Here is a 19768-nt window from a genome sequence, read left to right on the forward strand (position 1 = left end):
AATTTAAATCACAAAACCATTACATATGAATATGGTTCCACCCACTATTAATCAGCCACCAGTTATTGTAATATCATTACTTACTTTCACGTAAAGTGGCTCCCTTAAACTCTCCACCAGCAGACTGACTTTCTCCTCCCATACTGGGTTCAGGTTCTTGTGGATTGTCTTGCTGCGAAAAACCTCCTTTCCTGCGATCTTAAACTTCACATAGGGATCACTCGTTCCTGTCAAAACAACAAGAAAAATGTGCAATACACTGATAAAAAAATATGTAAATTAACATTATACTTTCATACTGTATTATGGGATCTTAATCTCAAAACTAACACCTTTTAATGTTTAACAAAAATTAACTCTAGAATGAACACAGTTTATATATATATATATATATATATATATATATATATATATATATATATATATATATGAGAAAAAGGAAAGAAAATAGTATGAGGAGAAAATAACATCAAGTTTACTCTTAGCCCCATAGACGCAAAATAATATAATAAATGCATAAATACATTTAAATGTTCATACGTTTTTTTAAAAATCAAAATATTGAAAACTCAAGGATTTAAGATTATGATGACCGCTAAACGCGTCATAACAGTCTTGTGAAAATGATCTTTTACACAATCAAACTATGTATTGATTAAAATACTTAAAATTCTTCTTATTATTTTTCATTTATTCACACAGTTTCCTTTATAAATCAGGGGTCGCCACAGGAAAATGGACCACCAATTTATCCAACCTATGTTTTTCACAGCGGATGCCCTTCAAGCTTCAACCCAGTACTGGGAAACACCTATACACACTCATTTACACACATACACTCTGGCCAATTTAGTTTATTTAATTCACCTATACCACATGTTTTAGGACAATAAACGCCACACAAAAATGCCAACTGACCCAGCTGAAACTCGAACCAGCAACCTTCTTGCTGTGAGGCAACAGTGCTAACCAAAGAGCCACCGTGTTGCCCATTATCTTTTTTATTATATATATATATATTTTTTTTTTGTCACTTTGCTTGTTTTTTTAACATCAAAACTTAGCTGAGTTGGAGAAAAGATCAAGGTCTCGAAATGCAGTGTAAAATTGTAAGGCCATGTCCACACGAACATGGATACTTTTATAAATTTTGTGGTTTGGTGTGAACCCAGCTGTTGTTGTCAGAAAGAGGAAAAACAGTGAGCACACTGACATCATGAGGAGAAAACTGTTGTTCACTTGACCACACTGTGCCTGGAGTTTTGGAAAATCTTCACCCTGGCCTAAGTTTTCTAAAAGTTTTGGTTTCAGTCCGCCGATACTCCGTTTTCATGTGGACAAACAGCAAAATTGTGTAGGTTTTGAAAATACCTGTGTTCATGTGGACACGGCCTAAAAACAAACAGAAAACACCCAGGATTCATAGAATTACAGTTTTCAGAGAAACTGTAAAAATAATAATAAAAAAGAAAATTTTTCAGTGAAATTAGATCATAGTAGAACATAATAAGCAGCACTTTGGACACACATACAAATTAGACACATCCAAATTATGAAAGAAAAAAACATTGACAAAATAATGATGCTAGACTTGAATTCAATTCTGTTCCATTCAATTCCAAACACTGTGACTAGTCACTACTTAACATTTGAGAGTTTCAGACTAAGATGCTTCTTGCTGACATCAACAAACAGATAATTTCTATCTTTTTGTCTTTTTTTGAAGAACAGTCCAGAAATTATGGTGTTAAATAAATGAGTCTCAGAGAGATTAAGGTCACATGATCTTAACTGTCACCCCCTATTTGATCAAGCACAAAAATTAGAGCGTACAAGTGTGCTGTGTGGAGCCAGGGGCATTCAGAATTCAGTGCGTGAGCGCAAATATAAATTAAAAATACACTAATGAATGATAATCATCATGACAGCATATATTATACAGCCAGAGAAAATAACAGAACCAGACAGAAAGAACCACTGCAGCATTTACTATGTGTGAATGTAATACTGTGCAATGTTAATATATTTAGAGACAGGTCTAAATGTGTTGGTTTCTGATCTAGCTAAAGCAGCAACGTGACATTCGATTTAATTGGCTTGCGGTAAAACACAGCACAGCTCCCGACTGGACCGCTAGATGTCAGTGTATGCTCAGTGTACATGTCTGCATGCGTCAGCTGACCTGCTCTCACTGCAGTGGATCAGAATCTGCACTCCATCACTCTGACACATGAAGAACAAGCAGAAAGCATCATACTGTATCAACCAGGGAACTTGTCATGCAGATTTAATGAATCGAGAAGGTATTTTTATTCATGTAAAAATGTTGAATTATTTTTAACAAATGAATTAAGTAGCATTTGCAAAATGAACGTTTATAAAATTTTCATTAAAATATAAGAGCATTGTTTGTGAAATAAACAATAAAAAAATTGAATAATAAATAAGTAGAACAAGCGTTGTGAACATTTATAATTTAATTACTGCTTATAATATACATGTATAATTGAATTACTGCTTATAATATACATTTATAATTTAATTACTGGGTTCAGTGGTTAGCACTGTTACCTCACAGCAAGAAGGTCGTTGGTTCCAGTCCCAACTGGGTGAGTTAGAATTTCTTTGTGGAGTTTGCATGTTTTCCCCATGTTGCCCCAAAGATATGTGCTATAGGTGGAATTGGAAAAACTAATTTGACCATAGTGTATGTTTCTATGGATGTTTCCCAGTATTAGGTTGCATCTGCAAGAGCATCCACTTCGTAAAACATATGCTGGAATAGTTGACATTTCATTCTGATGTGGTGACCCCTCATTAATAAGGGATGGTAAAAAAAATAAAAACATGGTAAACATGGTAAAAAAAAAATAATAATAATAATATGTATATATATATATATATATATATATATATATATATATATATATATATATATATATATATATATATATATATATATATATATATATATATATATATATACTAAAATTCACCACAATACTTTCCTAGTTGGTTGCTTACATTACAAATTGGAAAGTGCAAATCATTTTTGTGTTAAAATTTTAACAAAAAAAAACATAACATTTTACAGCCCAAAAATCTAAATCAAATCAAACCAAATCATTTAATTTATTTTTTAAAAATTGCATATTAGTTTTTTACAGAGCTCTTTTTAGCACTTCATAATTCTGAAAATACTGCATACAGCCACCTTCAGATATGACTAATAATATGAAGTTTGGTTTATGTAAGTTATATAAGCCCAACACAAGTAGGGATTTATGAAAATAACTCATTTTGAGAAAATTGCATTTAAAATATGCATTAAATTTCAAATCTACAGACACAAATAGATTTTGGGAGTTTTTCTTTACATTAGACTGAGAAAAAAACTTAATGACAAGTCACATACAGTACATGACAGGTGCATAGAAAATGTAGTATTTTTGCCTGCTTCAGGGCTGATAGTGGAAAAAATTCCTGAGCCTGAACTTTTTTTCCTTGCCCCTGAGGTGAGTAGGGGTGGGGGTACTATGTATGCAACGCACTTTTAACACATAACTTGTGGGCCCCTGGGCCCAAATATATTAACAGCCTATGTGTAAGCCTGGTCATCATAATTGTCAAGTGGCTCTTTTTAGACACATGCCAGTAATGTCAGTGACACATGCCAGTAATGTCAGTGACACATGCCAGTGTCAGTGATGTTGTGACATGTGCCAGTAGGTGTCAGTATAAGCACGTTATAAGCACATTAATCTTATAAGTCTCTTTGCTTTAATATTTAAAAATCATTAGGCAAATGACACCTGTTATCTTACATGCATATATGTTATGAGTTTTCAACATGCATTTTATTATAACTTTTTAAAGGATATTATTTAAAATACCTTAAAATGAAAATAAGTTAAATAATAAAATAAATGAATTAATTAAAAACATAGAGAAGTCCATATTGTAGGGAACAAAGGAACTGCCAGGATGCAATAATATAAAGTACAACAGATAAGTGTAACCCCTCCCATACATAAGCATGCCACAATAAATTTGGCTGACATGTACTGTCAAAAGACTATATTACGTACGGAAGTATGACTACGAATACATAAAATAAATGCGTTTAAATTAAAACATCGTGGAGTAGCTCAGCAAATAAACTAACTTGCGACGCGATAAATTAGGTTAAAAGTCGCGTAATGATTAAATATGGTTTTGCTCGTGTTAATTAATGTCATAAGCTTTGCCGGGTGTCGATGTCACTGCAGTGACATGCAGCGCGACACTCTGAGTGACACAGGTCACTACACATGCCACTAGCGAGTGACACATGACAGTGGAAAACCGGACGTGCCACCGGAATGTGCCAGTGTCATCTGTACGTCAGATGTCGTGTCACTCCATGTTAAAACTGCTACTGTGAATCCGCGTTCAAGCGCACACAATAAGCTAAAACTCGCCCCAAGCACCGGCAAAAACAAATAACAATGAATGTGTCGAGGAAAGAGTAAGGACATATCTTAATTATTTATTAATAAACTTATTCTGAGTCAGTGTCGCAAAGATCCTGACTGGCAATCTCCTCTTGGACTCGCCTTTAGAAATTCATCTTTACGGATTACATGAAGGAGTTTTCTTGTTTTCGATTTGTTTTATTTCGTTAAGTAATAATTTAAAGCTTTCTATAAATATATTTATTATGTCTGTGAGGCATATACATTTTGCTTCATTTTGTTAAGCGCTCCTGTTCAAAAACCAGACGACAGAAAGCGCATAATTTTGGTTTTCTTTATTTTATAAAAACGCTGTAACGTTTTTTGATGTATTACTCGTACTTTGTGAGCAAAAATGACGGATAACTTTAAAATATAAATTATGCATAAATTATTGCATAAAAAATGCAAGTGATTGCTCTGGCGCCGCGATGTCCTGCAAGCTTTTTATAAGCAAACTATGCGCCTAATAGCACACATTCTTTAACGTTTAAGCTACCATTGTTTTATACTTGAACTGTTTTATATCTTTTATTTTAGGCAAGTCGTGATGATCTGAGAAGGCAAACTGATCAAACAGACAATGATGGTCTTCCGCTGGGCGCTGTTCGTGAAAAAAAACTTAATTTTAACGAATAAAAAATGCTCCAAACGTTTTTCTAAATAAGCCGAATAAAAAACGAAACTAAATATAAACACTTTGCCATTAGGCTACAAACAAAACTGAACTATTTCATAGCTGAAACACTAAGTTGTTTAAGGAGAAGGGGGAAATATATTTTTGTCCCGTCTATTGCTTCACCGTTATTTCGAGAATAAACCCAGCGTAAATATGCAGATGTCATTCCCAAAACATATCAGCGTATATGTGCCGAAAACGAAAGTTTCATACAAATTATGAATGGATTATAGCCTGGAAAGTGCAAAGCACGCTCCTCTTATTATCACTAAAAAGCGTCACTAATCTTAGTTCATAGAGATCTCACAAAGATCCGTTATAATTTATAAAGCTCTCTAAATTACACAATTAATCTTTTATTTACATGGCGTCTACACTCAAAAGATGATTTACGAGCACACAAAATGGCACTTAATAAAAACCAATCCGGCGCTTTCAGCAGTGAGTGAATTCTGTGAATCTAGAGAAATGACAGATCAATATCCGTGAACCTGATTTTATTTTCCCCGCAGCTACACTGTTAGACATTTCTGTAAATTACACAGTTAATTACTGTATTTCACCCAGTGTAATACTGCAAATTCCTTTTACGGTAAATAACTGTATTTACCGTTGCATTATGGGAATTTAGTGTGACGTCGAACAACATATACAGCGATGTACTGTATTTGTAAAAATTCGTGTATTATACTGTATTTTCCACAACTGCTTCAACGCCACCTTGCGGCGATTCGACTACTCTGCACCACATTTTGCCTGAGGACCCTGGAGCAATTCTGGAGGACAATTTATTAGTGTGCCTGAAGAACATACTGGATTTAACAAACTTTACTCTGGTAAGCTGAGGCAGTGTTTCATTTTACAGAATGTTTTGTGGACGAGAATAGAACAAAGTAAAGTATAAAGTTGGCTATTATTATTTTCTCTGGCTTGGCGTTATTTCGCCCATTTGAGAAATATATCATCTATTAAGATGTTACCTTTATTTAATTTATTACATTAACACTACTATTACTTTAAATAAGACTGTTTATGACTATTAGCCATTGTTCTCGTCATATCTTTTTATTTATTTACATAGGAACCGGTGTTGCAGCGGGTTTTGGTTTAGGAGGGAACCAGAGGTATGCAGACAGTTTTGGAGGACACTTATCACGAGACAACGGTCCGGCAGAGAGTGTTTTCCCCCAGAAGAATATGAATGAAAGACCATCAAATAATCCAGGTAAAAGCGCGTCTGTCTGTGCTGACAACACTCGACATTGATTTGAGCACCTCTATTAGCATATGTTTGCTCGGCAACATTGGCTGAAGCGATCTTAAAATGGTAATGTTAACTGTTAGCTAAACTGAGCTAAGTTTATACTGAATTGGACTCAAACTCATTTTAACGTGCAACGTTTAACTTATATTGATTTATACTTTATATATATTAGATGTTGTGAACTTATTTTTCTCTGGTTTAGAGTAACTTATATCGTTAGCTTGAGAAAATAACATCGCGACGTAACCTATAAGAACGTTAACGTAAATCTACAATATGCATAGAGGTAAAGTTGGTTTTATATTCGCACATTCGTTCATTTAGAAGACTCTTACGTTATACTGTTTACCATGTTACTTTGAATATTCGATCAGAATTAGCATGCCAGTATGACTTGAAATCAACATTAACACTGTTTATTTGACCGTGAGCATGTTGTACTTTGATAGTCGTTAGCTGCTAAAATGATTTCACTATTTAGAGTTTGCAAATAATACTTTTATGAAATTAAATTATTAAGGGGGAAGTCTGAATCTGCTAATATAAAACCAACTTTACCTCTATGCATTATGCTAATAACCACCTTTTTGCTATTTATTGTTTGCTAATTATTTTTTTATCACAACTCTTGACATTTGGTTTAACATAATTGTTACCATTATATTTTTTTCTGTTTAGATATGGCACGAGCACAGCACCAGGTTTTGTCTGAAGAAACAAACAGCATTTCGGAGGAACATCTTGATCAGCACAGCCTTATGCTTAAAAAATAAGCAAGACCAGTAAGCAACCAAGGTAAACAAATAAAAAAAAAGTTGTGTGGAGGTTGTGGATTGTAGCATGGTATTCTTATCTGTATTTTTGGCTTTTTTTATGGTCTCAATATAGAATACTGGGAGCCTGCCTGTGCAAACTGGACCTCATACAACAGTAAGTACTGTACATCTATTTGTTTCTCAATATAGTAACATTACTTTTAATACAAAATGTGTCACATGTTTAGTTGCTAGCTAAATAAAAAATCTTTTTCCCTTTTTTATTAAACCATTTAGTTGGGTTTTTTTTCATCTTTGTTTATAATATTTTTGAGCAGATTGAGGTCTGTCATGGGTCAGACATTTTAAAATACAATAATTAGTATTGGGATACATGCATTTGTCTATGTATTAAATGTCTTTTTCCCCATTTCATGTTGCCTAAATATTTTGTAATATTAAATAATAAATATTATTATATTAAATAAAATAATAAAAATTTTTGTATAAATAATTCCAGAGGATGAAACAAAATGCACAGCAACAACCAGAGTGAGCCAGAAGAAGACAGGAGAAGTAGTGAATGACAACCATGAACAACAGTGTTATCCTTCTTTCACCAGCTAACTGAGAACTTGGATTAGGTGAGACACTCTCAATAGTTGTATCAGTATTCAGTCTGTTTTAGTTTATTAGGAATACATAAAACAAATAGTCTAATCTGTCCTGCTGTGAATCAACCCATCACAAATGCTACAATGTTTTTGTAAAACCTTGTTAGGGGAAAAAATAAACAGGACATTCTGGTTAGTTCTCTTTTAAACATGGTAGTGAGCAGGTTATGAGCAGGAGCCAGTTGCTCAGTACCAGCTGAAAACTAGCCCAACCTAGCTGCCATGCTTCAAAATAATTAACCAGTATATGATTTATTTTTTTTTATACAAGCTTCTTCTATGCTTATGTTAGTCTGTTTGTCCTTATCCAGAGTTCTTCATAATCCTGGACTGGGCCAAATCCTGACCAGATGCTGTGGTGGTCATGGAGGAGTGAATCCTAAAAGACACACGTGATCAATGAGTTTCCGCATTGATCCAATGGGCCAGCCTGACCACCCACTGGTGAACTTTCAAGCCTCCGGTGCCTAGACTGCGGCCTTGCACAAGTTTGGCTAGAGGAGAACTGGTCGTGCCCAACTGAGCCTGGTATCTCTCAAGGGATTTTATTCTACACTTTCGTCAGTTGGTGAAGTTTCTTCCATGCCACTGTCGCCACTGGATCGCTTGGCTACGATTGGTGGATCGGTGGATTTGCTCTTCAGTGTTTGGACTTTCAGCAGTGACATTTACTGCTTCAATTCTGAAAACTGGACTGAAGCAGCTTCAATTTACAAGAACTTCTATGTTAAGCTGCTTTGACATCATTGATCTACATTGTAAAAGTGCAATAGAAATAAAGATGAACTGCATTTGAATATGTGAATTCAGACCTTGTTGAGCATTTGACACCAGAATTAGTAATATTTTAAAGTTGGGTTGTTTCTGAGTCGGCTAATAGTTACAAATATTTATTTTTCCAACAATATGCAATTCAGAAGTTTAAATTTTTATTGTACATGTATGTTCTAGTGCTTTGTGTGATTTATTTATTTTTAATGTGTTGATTTTATTGCTTAATGTAATTGTCACACATTTTCCTTAAATGCTTTAAGCATTATTAATGTTTTAAAGAATGGAATATTTTGTAATTGTGTCTGGTTTAATGTCAGTAGTACTTAGTACAATTGGGTTTTTTTTTCTCAACAATATGCAGGTCAGACACTTAAATTAGATTTGTACATGTATGTTAATGTGCTTTTTCATTTTCAATGTTTTTTTTCTTAAAATAAAATATTTTGAATGATTGAAATGTAATGTTTTTACACATTTTTAAGCTTGTTTTAAGCATCTCCAATGTTTTAAATAAAGAGTGTTTATTTTGTTAATATTTTGTAATTGTGTCTTTTTTAGGTCTATAGTATTAAAATAATATTAATAAAATAATATTATAAAATATTTAGGACAAAATTAAAAGGTTTACAGTAGCTAACTGTTAACTTAGGTTTTTACAGTAGTTAACCATTTTCAGACACTACAGTAACATGCTGTAAACGGATTTACAGTTGTATACTGTAAATCTAAAATACAGTAACTTACTGGCAACAGTGTTGCCAGTAAGTTACTGTAAAAACCCTTTGAAATGTCTAACAGTGTAGGCTTGCCACGATAGACGGTGTTGACGGTGATACCGGTGTTAAGACGCAACACCGGTGACATCACTTTTCTACCGTGACACCATCCGCACATTTGTTTTTTTAAGTATTCGTTTTTTATTTTTTTTTTATTAAACATTTATTTAAAATAAATGGAAAATATAATTATAAATAATTGACTTAAAACGAGAGCATGCTCTATAATTAAAATCTAAACATAGCTACAGTGCCTCATATTTCATTTACCACGTGAGGAGAAAAGAGGAGTCGAATTTACAGAAAGAGGATGGCGGACGATTTATTGTCAAAACGCAATGCAAAGGCGCATATTGGCAAAATTTTGGGTTCAAACCAAATGCATAAGAGAACCTGACGACGTTAATGAGGCGATCTGCAAACTTTGCCTGACAAAGGTGGCAGTATCTGGAAACATAACTAATTTATACACGCACCTTCATGTTTAACTATGGGTGGGTCGCGGATAGATCCATAAATACGCAACGCATACTCTAATTTAAAAAAAAATCACGCGACCATCATCTCACAATGTTAAATAATAAATATCTTTTTTTTTTAATTAAAACGAGTGATTTAGCAATGCTGCGCCATTGACAATCCAACTGCAGAGAAACATCGTGGCAACGTGAGGACTTTTTCCGAAGTTCAGCTGTTCTTATTTCCACTTGATTATGTGTTTAATGTCAAAAAAATCCATAATGTCTAGGCCAAAAAGATCGAATCCTGTGTATGCGCGCATCTTTTATAACTGAGGCCGCTCTCTTCAAAAACCGAAAGTTGCTTCTTCTGTCTGGCAATATTTCGGCTTTTAATATATGAAAAGTTTATTTAGATGAGCCAATATTAAAAATTGCAATAAAGTAACTGAGACGTGCGGCCACACATCGAATCTGAGGACTGATTTCTCTCTCTCTCTCTCTCTCACTCTCTCTCTCTCTCTCTCTCTCTCTCTCTCTCTCATTCAGACATCGAGCCACAACACAAGTCAAGTTGCAAAACTTAGGCAGGTGCAGCTGACAGGTAGAATAGCTGAAGCCTTTACGAAATCTGTCAAAATGCACCTCTGAAATTAATAGGCATAAATGTCTTTGAGCCAAAAAAAAGTCTATTGGTAGGATATCTGTAAAAACGCAATTGGAGCCAAAGTTATGAGCTGTGTAGCCTATAAATTATAGGCCTATTATTTCGAATAAAATGAAAACTAAAATTAACAATTCATTGCATTTTTCGTTTGATAAAAATATACGTAAACGAAAAAAAATCAAAGGGTGGCTAATTTGTATTAATGTGTTTTAATTTTAATGAAAATATGCTCAGCATATTTAATTAACGGCTATACGCCGTCAATAGACAAGCGATTCTAAACATTATTTTACCGTGTACTGGGTTATAATGTATATTTTACAATAAAAACTAAACGTAGCATGTCTCGCTGTCATTTAAAACGTGTAATTCATACCACACCAGAGCTGTGGACCTGTAGTGTTTAAACTTACAGGGCGGTTGATCAATAGTCTTAATGCGCACTGAACTCCAATTCGAGGGACTCGATAGTTACTCGATAGACAACATTAACTTGAGAGAATTAAAAAATAAAAGGTTTTTTTTTTTTAAAGGAACAACGTGCAAATCTGCAACAAATAAAATAAAAATAAAACGTCTTGGCAGTGCTGTGTGTATTCCGCCACTGACAGTGTGAGACGCCCTTATGCTGCGCCTGTAACTGCCGCTTGTAAGAGAGATCAAAGCTGTATCGATAAAACCAAAAAGCAAGATCATTTAGTTATAAATATTCCATAACAATACTTATCGAAATATTTATACATTTACATGTTGTTTATTGAGATTGTGTGATCTGTATAGGTTGTCTGATCTTTCAGGAAGCTGTAAACTGACACATGTGCGGTGATGTTTAGCTCTGACGAGGCGCTTTTATTTAGCCTGCCCTTTGATTTTTTACATAATGTTCCAATTCTTATTTTTTTTTCATATAGTTTAAATATAAAATGAGTGCTCGCTTGTTTAGTTGCGATCATTATGCAAGGATCATATTTCATATTCGGTTTATTCTTCAATAGCCTAAATTCGTTAATAATGTATTTTATAAATGGATTGTTCATAAGGACTAAGCTGTTAATATATAACATAGGCGTTTATGGTTGTTATTTGTATGGTTCCAACTTACACAGTTTTTTCAGCCTGTAGCAGTGTTGTGTTTTATTCGTTATGTAAATAAAAGTTATGTTTTGTTTAATAACAGGGATTTTTTTTGTAGTTTCCTTTCCGTCCATTCAAACAATTGACACCGAATTGGCAACTCCCGCAAAACTGAAAGTGAAAGTATTATACGCACGCATTTATAAGCTATTTAAAAGCAGAAAAAGAGAGGAAATGAAAAAATGCCCACTCCCACGGTGATACCGGTGTTGTCACATGTCGATTAACCGGTGGGGAAATTTCCTCACCGTCGCAACCCGCAGCCACAGGACGCCGGAAATCCGGCGTGGTGCCGGAACGCTATCACCCCTGCTGCTTAATTAGTAAATAAGCATTTGTATTGGATGTAAACAATGCTATACTGTATTTCAATGCAATTTCTCAATAAATCATGTTGTAGTGAATAATTTCTAGTAACATTTAGTCAGCAAAATAAAAATAATAACTGTCACAGTCACCCAGTTTTTTTGTGCCAGATCTCAGTAACATACTGTAGTATTTTTGCCTGCATAACTAAGTATTCGTGTTGAATGTAAACAATGCTATATTGTATGCAAATGCAATTTCTCTATAAATCATGTTGTAGTGAATAATTTTAAGTAACATTTAGTGAGTATAATGCAAATAATAACTGTCACAGCCACCCAGTTTTTCTTTTGGCCAGACCTCAGTAACGTGTCCTGAATGGAGACACTCTAATAAATGACCGCTAAGATATCATTACGCTGACAAAGACAAACATCAGTGCTGGGAGAAATGTCAATATTATGAGTATATGAAGTGTTGGATTTAACAGGAATCAGATTCCTAATGTTTAAATTCTCCTCACCTTCTGCTTTGTGTGTCCCTGTGCAGAGGTGCATGATCCAGTGTCAGCAGGAAAGGACTGTATTCAACACTCAGTACAATGGCTTTGTGTGTGGGGAAAAAAAACCTACATTTGGGTTTAATAGCTGGCAGACTTCACTATGATAACATTTAGAGGAAAAAACATTGAATACATGCAAGAATGAGATCTGAAACACATATTAGCAATTTTTAGTTTTATGAAGATGCTGCCATCAGTTTCTTTACACTAAGGTAAGTACAAACCTGTATGGGTTTTGGTTTAGGTGTTAAAATGGACAGCTTAATCAAAAATGAAAGCTTTGTTTTATTATTATTATTATTATTATTATTATTTTATGTTATTTTTTGGCATAAATATATCTTTTTTAGAGTATTTGGTTTTAAATGGCACCTATTTTACCCCTTTTAAAAAATGTAAGATAAGCCTATAGCAGGTCGCACACCAGAAGCACCGCTCGGCGCCGCAACACGGCGCGTACATGACTGTTTAAAGTATCACACACCAGACGCGCACATTCGAATCATATTTAACATGAAACTAATCAGATGGCACTCTGTGGCGCGGCTGAAAAATGAACTGCGTCCTGAGCCGTCGCCGGGCGCCGCCGACAGCCGCCGACTTGCGGCGCCGGTGTGTGTATCCTGATAGAAACCTATGTTTAGAATTCTAAAATACATGGCGCTGCGTGACGCTTCTGGTGTGCAACCTACTTTTGGTGTCTCCAGAATGTGTCTGTAAAGTTTCGTCACAAAATACCCATCAGATTCATTATAATCTGCCAATTTTGGTGTCTGAGTATTTTGTAGCTGTTTTTGCAGCCTGTGGCTTTAAATGCAAATGAGCTGTTTCTCCCCGCCCACTGTTCCCACGTGCGTGTCTTACATCAGATAAACAGCAGTCAGTGATAGAGACAGACAGTTTAGTGGCTAATTCGAACGAATTCGTACGAGTTCAGTTGTACGAAAAAGTATGATTTTAAAAAGGAGGCGTGGCACCCAACCCCACCCCTAACCCCCCAAAAAATGTGCTGTGGACATGTGTATACATGTTATTGTAGAAATATGACATCTGGCAATAAATTCAGTAGGCAGGGAAAGTGGGCCTCAAAATAACTGAGATTTGGATCTATTTTAACATCAGGGAATTTTATAAAAGAGGCTTGTTGGGTTTCTATCACTCCATATGACAGTGGACACTATACCAGTATGTAACAAGCTAGTTGCCATGGAAATATTTTAAATATTCTTTATGTTAAAAATCTTCTAATATATATATATATATGTGTGTGTATATATATATATATATATATATATATATATATATATATATATATATATATATATATATATATATATATATTTTTTTTTTTTTTTAACATAATAAAAATAGAAACTGATGACAAATTGTGTTTTGAAGGAAAAGTATCACACGGCAAAAATGCTGGCTTCCAAACAATAAAATTGTGTTGGGACAACATAAAGAAATTAAGTTAACTTATTAGTTTTTACAAATCTAAGTTGATTGCAGAAAAAACTTGTGTTGTTTCAGCTCAAATAATTAAATAGTTTGCACAAACAGCAAACATACATTTTTGAGTGCAGTTGTCTGCAAGAAACTGAACAAAGTATGTTCTTCTTGAGGAAGATGAGACCATGTACTAAATTATCAACATTATTTTAATACGTCTTTTTATTGACTCCATGTCTTGTTTCCGCATTGTAGGTTTGGAAATGTTACATTACATACAAATACAAACAAACAGAAACATGTTACTGTAAATAGTTTTAACAAAGTGACAGGTAGATTAACTGTCAACTCAAACGGCAGCCCATTGAAATATATCATTTACAGGTTTTAGGTTGCCCTTCAGTCTTATACTGGTAAGCTTGAAAGGCTGTATTCTGTAAGAACAAACATTGAAAGCCTACACTGAAAGTCACAATAAGCACAGAGTAGCCGAACAGAACCCTAGCAAACAAAAAGGTACACTATAGTCTATAGTTTACCTGCTTGTAACAATGTCTTTTACAAATAATGCCCCAGCAAACAAACAAATCCAAAAATCTGCAACATTGTAACAGATTTAGGAACAGAGGCAGCAATATACAGATCTGAAATCACCTTGTGTCTTTAAATTCTTTCAGTACTGTCACTCGATGTATTTAGAAACATGTAAAAACTTGAGTATGTTTTGCAGCTGAGAATATAGTGTTGGTGTAAGCTTGCTATCAGCAAATGACAGTTCCATATATGATCACTTGTTACATCAGCTCGCCGGCAGGGAATCCCCATTCAACACCTCCACAGTGTTTCTCCCAGTGCCCATCATAATTCATCAGAGTCTCTGCGGAAAACCTGTTGAATTTCATTAGATCAGTGCTAAAACAGTTACTGTGGTACACTAATAAAAGCTGCTCCTATACGGTAGTTCACCATCACAGGATGCAGATGCACAGCTGTCATTGGGGTTTGCCATTTTATTCTTTGAATCAAATTATCCTGAGTTCTACATCCAATACAGAGTGTATATAAAGAAAACCATGAACATAAAACTCCAGTTAATCGGTCACACTTTAAAATTAGATAATGTATTTAATGTAGGGTTAATGTATTTACTAACATGAACTAATGATGAACAACACTCGTACAGCAATTATTTAGCTCAGTGCAACATTTACAAATGCCTTAATAAAATCCAATTTGAGCTTGTTAGCATGAATGAATGCACTTTAAATTAGCATGAAGGAACAATCAACAACTTTAATTTCATTAATGTTAACAAAGATGAATAAATGCTATAATAAAAATGTATTCTTCATTGTTTTTTAATAGTAAACACACTTTTTTGTCTGGTTTTTAGCCCAAATATCTAAGAATTCTAACATCAAGAAGCATTTTAGAAAAGCAAAAATATACTTCTTGTTATCAGAAATAATTAGTTAAAATTAAATGATTTTTTCCTTAGAACTGGACAATCATTTGTATTTGTCTAGAAAATACTTCTTGATTTACGACTTTTTAGACATTTGGATTTGCAGTGTAACTAACATTAACATTGTAAAGTCTTGGCAGTTATGCAAACCTCTACAGGCATTAAATCGAATATCCAATTTGCATTCACATTCACTGTCTATAAACCACTGAAGTCCATCCCTTCATTCAGGAGATTTAGGGATGCCAACACAGGATGTTATTTTCCTATTCATCCACCCATAATGCCAGTCCTAATGTTCGTTCAGCCACTGAATAGTTCATCTAAATAATGCAATAAACTGCATTCAAATTCAAGAGGAGTCAGTGACTCTAGATAATGACTGTGTTTGCCCCGTGGATGTTTATGCCCAGTTGTGAATTATCTTCATGCTGCATGAGAGAAAACTGCAAGTAGTCCGGTTATCTTTGTGCCTCCATTTCAAGGCAAAAAAAAAAAAAAAAAAGGCAAAAGAAGATCTGTCTTAAATATTGAACACCATGTGCATTTTAAAGCATCGAGCATTGACAATTCACATCACACATTATTATAAAAAAATGGAGTAAAATATCTTTGATAGGATTAAAATAAAATTAAGTCTTGATATATTGACCTTATTCTTCACGTAAGAATAGGTGTAGCCATTGAAATCTTTTTGGCTGGAGACTTCAAGTCTCATTCACTTCCATTGATTTTAAGACATTAAAAACAGACATTTTTTTCTTATATTATTCTCCCTTTTGATATATAGTAATGAACATGCTTGTTTGTAGAGCATGTAGTTTGATGGTTTTCTGCCATTAATTATTCCCAGTCATTTCTCCCATAGGGAGCTGTATCGGAAGTTCTAAAACAGGGGTGTCCAAACTTGATCCTAGAGGGTTGGTGTCCTGCAGATTTTAGTTCCAACTTGCCTCAAAACCCCTGCAAGAATATTTCTAGAAAGTCTAGAAAGAGCTTGATTAGCTACCCCATGTGTGTCTAATTGGGGTTGGAACTAAACTTTGCAGGACACCGACCCTCCAGGACCCAGTTTGGGCACCCCTGTTCTAAAACAATCAAAAAAATGAGCGCATTTCTGCATTGTAGAATAAGGTCAATAAGATAAGGGGATAGTTAATGTGACATGATTAAGTCTGGAACAGATTACAACAGTGTACAATTGTAGCCATTTATTATATCCGGCATATTTAATAACATTTTAAGAAGATTAAAGAACTCTCAAATGTATTCAATATAATATGAGACCATAATATTCAGTAAGGAATTATTTCTATAATAATCTGCAGAGTATTACAAAAATAAATATCAGAAATGCTCATTTGTACTAGAAGATGTGTAAGAATTTTGAATTAGTTAATAAAGTACACATAAAAATGAATCACATTTAAAAGTGCATTAATGCTATGAAAGCCAGCTTCCACTTTCAACATATTCTACTATGCAGATTTTTTTAAAAACATAATTTTTTCACCTCTAGTTCACTGTATTTCATTGTATTAATTTCATTGTAATTCATTGTATTTATGGTGTAACTATTGCAATTAATTTATTCTGATGACTAGAATAAAATAGAAACAAACGCATACTTCCATACTATATAGTACATTAAAATTACTATGCGAGCTGAGTAGCTTGTCCAAATTCATAGTATTTGGAAAACTGTATGCGAGGAGTGCCTGAATAACCCACTACTTCTGGTGAGATTCTGAAGTGCGCATTCAATGGACGCTATTATTATGCTATAGTACATACTCAACTTATAGACGATTTCGGCTACCTGGCGTGAAACTGTGCGTTCACACCGAAAGCGGCGAGAGCGTCAAAGGTCGTTCTGGCTGCACTACCAACAACGCGGTCTGACTTCAGCTCCTGCAGCAAGATTCGCTACATCGATCTCGTATTTAAAGAGGCCCTTGCAGCATATAATACCAGTTACATTCCTGCATAAAACATGCTTTCTAGCGTGAAGTTGCACACTTACAATCAAATTCATTTAACTATGGAAGATCAAGTTGCGTGTGGTGTGGCTTTGCACCACTTAAATATCCAATGTGTCCATATGTCTGAAATATACTGAGGTAACATTACTGTTTTGTATTGTCGCTTGAAATTCCTGCTTTAAAAAAAAAAAAAAAAATATATATATATATATATATATATATATATATATATATATATATATATATATATATATATATATATACATATATATATATATATATATATATATATATATATATATATATATATATATATATATATATATATATATATATATATAACATTGATGCACATCAATAACTCACTAGTAACTTTTTAATGTATGTCCTAGTAAGAAAACATTGCAAATAATTGGATATCCAGCGACCGCAATAATCAAACCCTTGGCAACAACTGTGGTTGGAACCAAAGTTCACAGTGACTGTGTTCTCTAAACTCAAGAGGTAGACTTCTACATTCCAATTGCATGCCGCTGAACCGCGTCATAGCTCATTACAATAAAGTTGACTTGATTTCAACTCTCCTCGACGGCCACACCGGCGGAAATGTGCCGTGCTGCTCCTCACCGCTTATGACTGCCAGCTCTCATTGAAAATGAATTTCCGGAAAGACTTTGACGCTCTCGCTGCTTACGGTGTGAACATACAAACAGAATTTCACCCACATCTGGCAGGTGTTCATTTAAAAAAAAAAAATATTTATGTATTTTTATTTAGTCATATATTGCTTGGTATACTGTATGTAACAACAAGGTGTCCGAGTATTATTATGATCATGTTGGTCTGTACATAAGCACAGGTGGATGTTCAGGAGCAAACTGTTAAAGGCGAATAATAAATTGATGTGAGCTATTTGGCCTATTTGTGTGTGAATCTTCATTTGTCAGTTTTTGACCTGTTTTTTAATTTATGCACCTGGAGAAAGTCAACTATTGCTACAGTTAACATGAATTATTTTTCTTATTCAGGTTGAAAATGAAAATATAAAAAATGAGATACCGCTCTAGAAAAAACCTGAGAGCATGTATCAGTATCTGGATTTTCCATTAATACGTTTTGATAAAAATGTTTATTTGTGATTCCATTTAAAATATCAAATCGTAAATGTAATTGTTTATTTGCAAATAATACCTTAAATATGGGTGTAAAATATGAGAGACATTATATATGGGAGAGACTGCTTGAAAATTATCTTGTTATTAAGTTTAGCTGAGCTTATCTTTATCTTTATTTAGTTAGAATTCAGTCGTATTGTTTTATACTATAATAGTCGGTTAACACTTCAAATAAAACAGTCATTTAGACCCTTTTTCCTCATAAAATGGCACATGATCAGAATAGCAACTACAAAATCATAAAAGTTAAGACAATATAAACAATGCAAATAAAAAAGATGGGACTTGTATTTCATTGCAGACAATGCAACAGCACATTATTTAATGTGCTCCTTATTTCTTTTCAAATTCTTATTTCTATTCAACTGCACTGACACAACCCCATACCATGACAGTCCCTGGCTTTTGGACTTTTTGCTGGTAACATTTTAATTTTTCTCCCAAAAATTACCTGAAATACTGATTCATCTGACCACAGTACACATTTTCGTATTTTCAAGAGAAGTTGACTGCGCTTCAGGACATTGTTAACAACGGGCTTCCTTTTGGCATAGTGCATTTTTTACTGGCATTTGTGGATGTAACTACGTATTGTGGTTCTTGACAAAGGTTTGCCAAAGTAGACCTGAGCTCATGTGGTGATATTGCTTTTAGATGAATGCCGATTCTTGATGTAGTGCTATCTGAGGGATCAGAGATCACGGATGTTCAGCTTAGACTTGCACCCTTGTCTTTTACTCACAGAAATTCCTCCATTTCTTGAAACTATTATGTCCTGCACTGTTGAAGGTGAAATATTCAAATGTCTTCCTATCTTTCTTTGACAAACATTGTTTTTAAATATTACAATCATTTTCTTACGTATTTGTTTCAAATCACATCATTATTTAACCAATTTACCTGATTAATAGCTCTAAATTGCTCCTGTCTAACTCATAAAATATTTGTGCTCATATTGTCTGCAATGAAATACAAGTCGAAGTAAATTTAGAAATTACTACTTCCGTTTTTATTTGCATTTTCCATACTGTCCCAACTTTTTCTGATTGGGGGTTTTATTTTAATTTGCTGTCATTAAAAATGAAAGTCTTATTAAGTTTTACATTGGTATTGTGTTGCATAATAGAACACATTAACATTTCTGGAAACTTTTTC

The 19768-nt window shown here is 34.0% G+C and overlaps 1 protein-coding gene and 1 long non-coding RNA gene across 6 annotated transcripts in view; one reads left to right on the top strand and one right to left on the bottom strand.

Annotated features, from left to right (window-relative positions):
* Positions 1 to 19768, bottom strand: part of mctp1a (multiple C2 domains, transmembrane 1a) — a 257558-nt gene that overhangs the window by 152614 nt on the left and 85176 nt on the right. For all 5 annotated transcript variants that reach the window (XM_087254125.1, XM_087254124.1, XM_087254123.1 and 2 more), the window contains exon 3: positions 85 to 227. In XM_087254125.1, the coding sequence (XP_087110251.1) occupies positions 85 to 227 (143 nt within the window). The remainder of the gene's footprint in view (positions 1 to 84; positions 228 to 19768) is intronic.
* Positions 5873 to 9172, top strand: LOC147844382 (uncharacterized). The gene is made up of 6 exons (XR_015491765.1): positions 5873 to 6008; positions 6254 to 6397; positions 7115 to 7231; positions 7325 to 7366; positions 7712 to 7835; positions 8177 to 9172. It is a non-coding gene; the product is annotated as an uncharacterized LOC147844382 (long non-coding RNA).

This window comes from Danio rerio, chromosome 5 (genome assembly GCF_052040795.2).
Source record: "Danio rerio strain M-AB ecotype USA chromosome 5, GRCz13ab, whole genome shotgun sequence".
NCBI classification, from domain to species: Eukaryota; Metazoa; Chordata; class Actinopteri; order Cypriniformes; family Danionidae; genus Danio; species Danio rerio.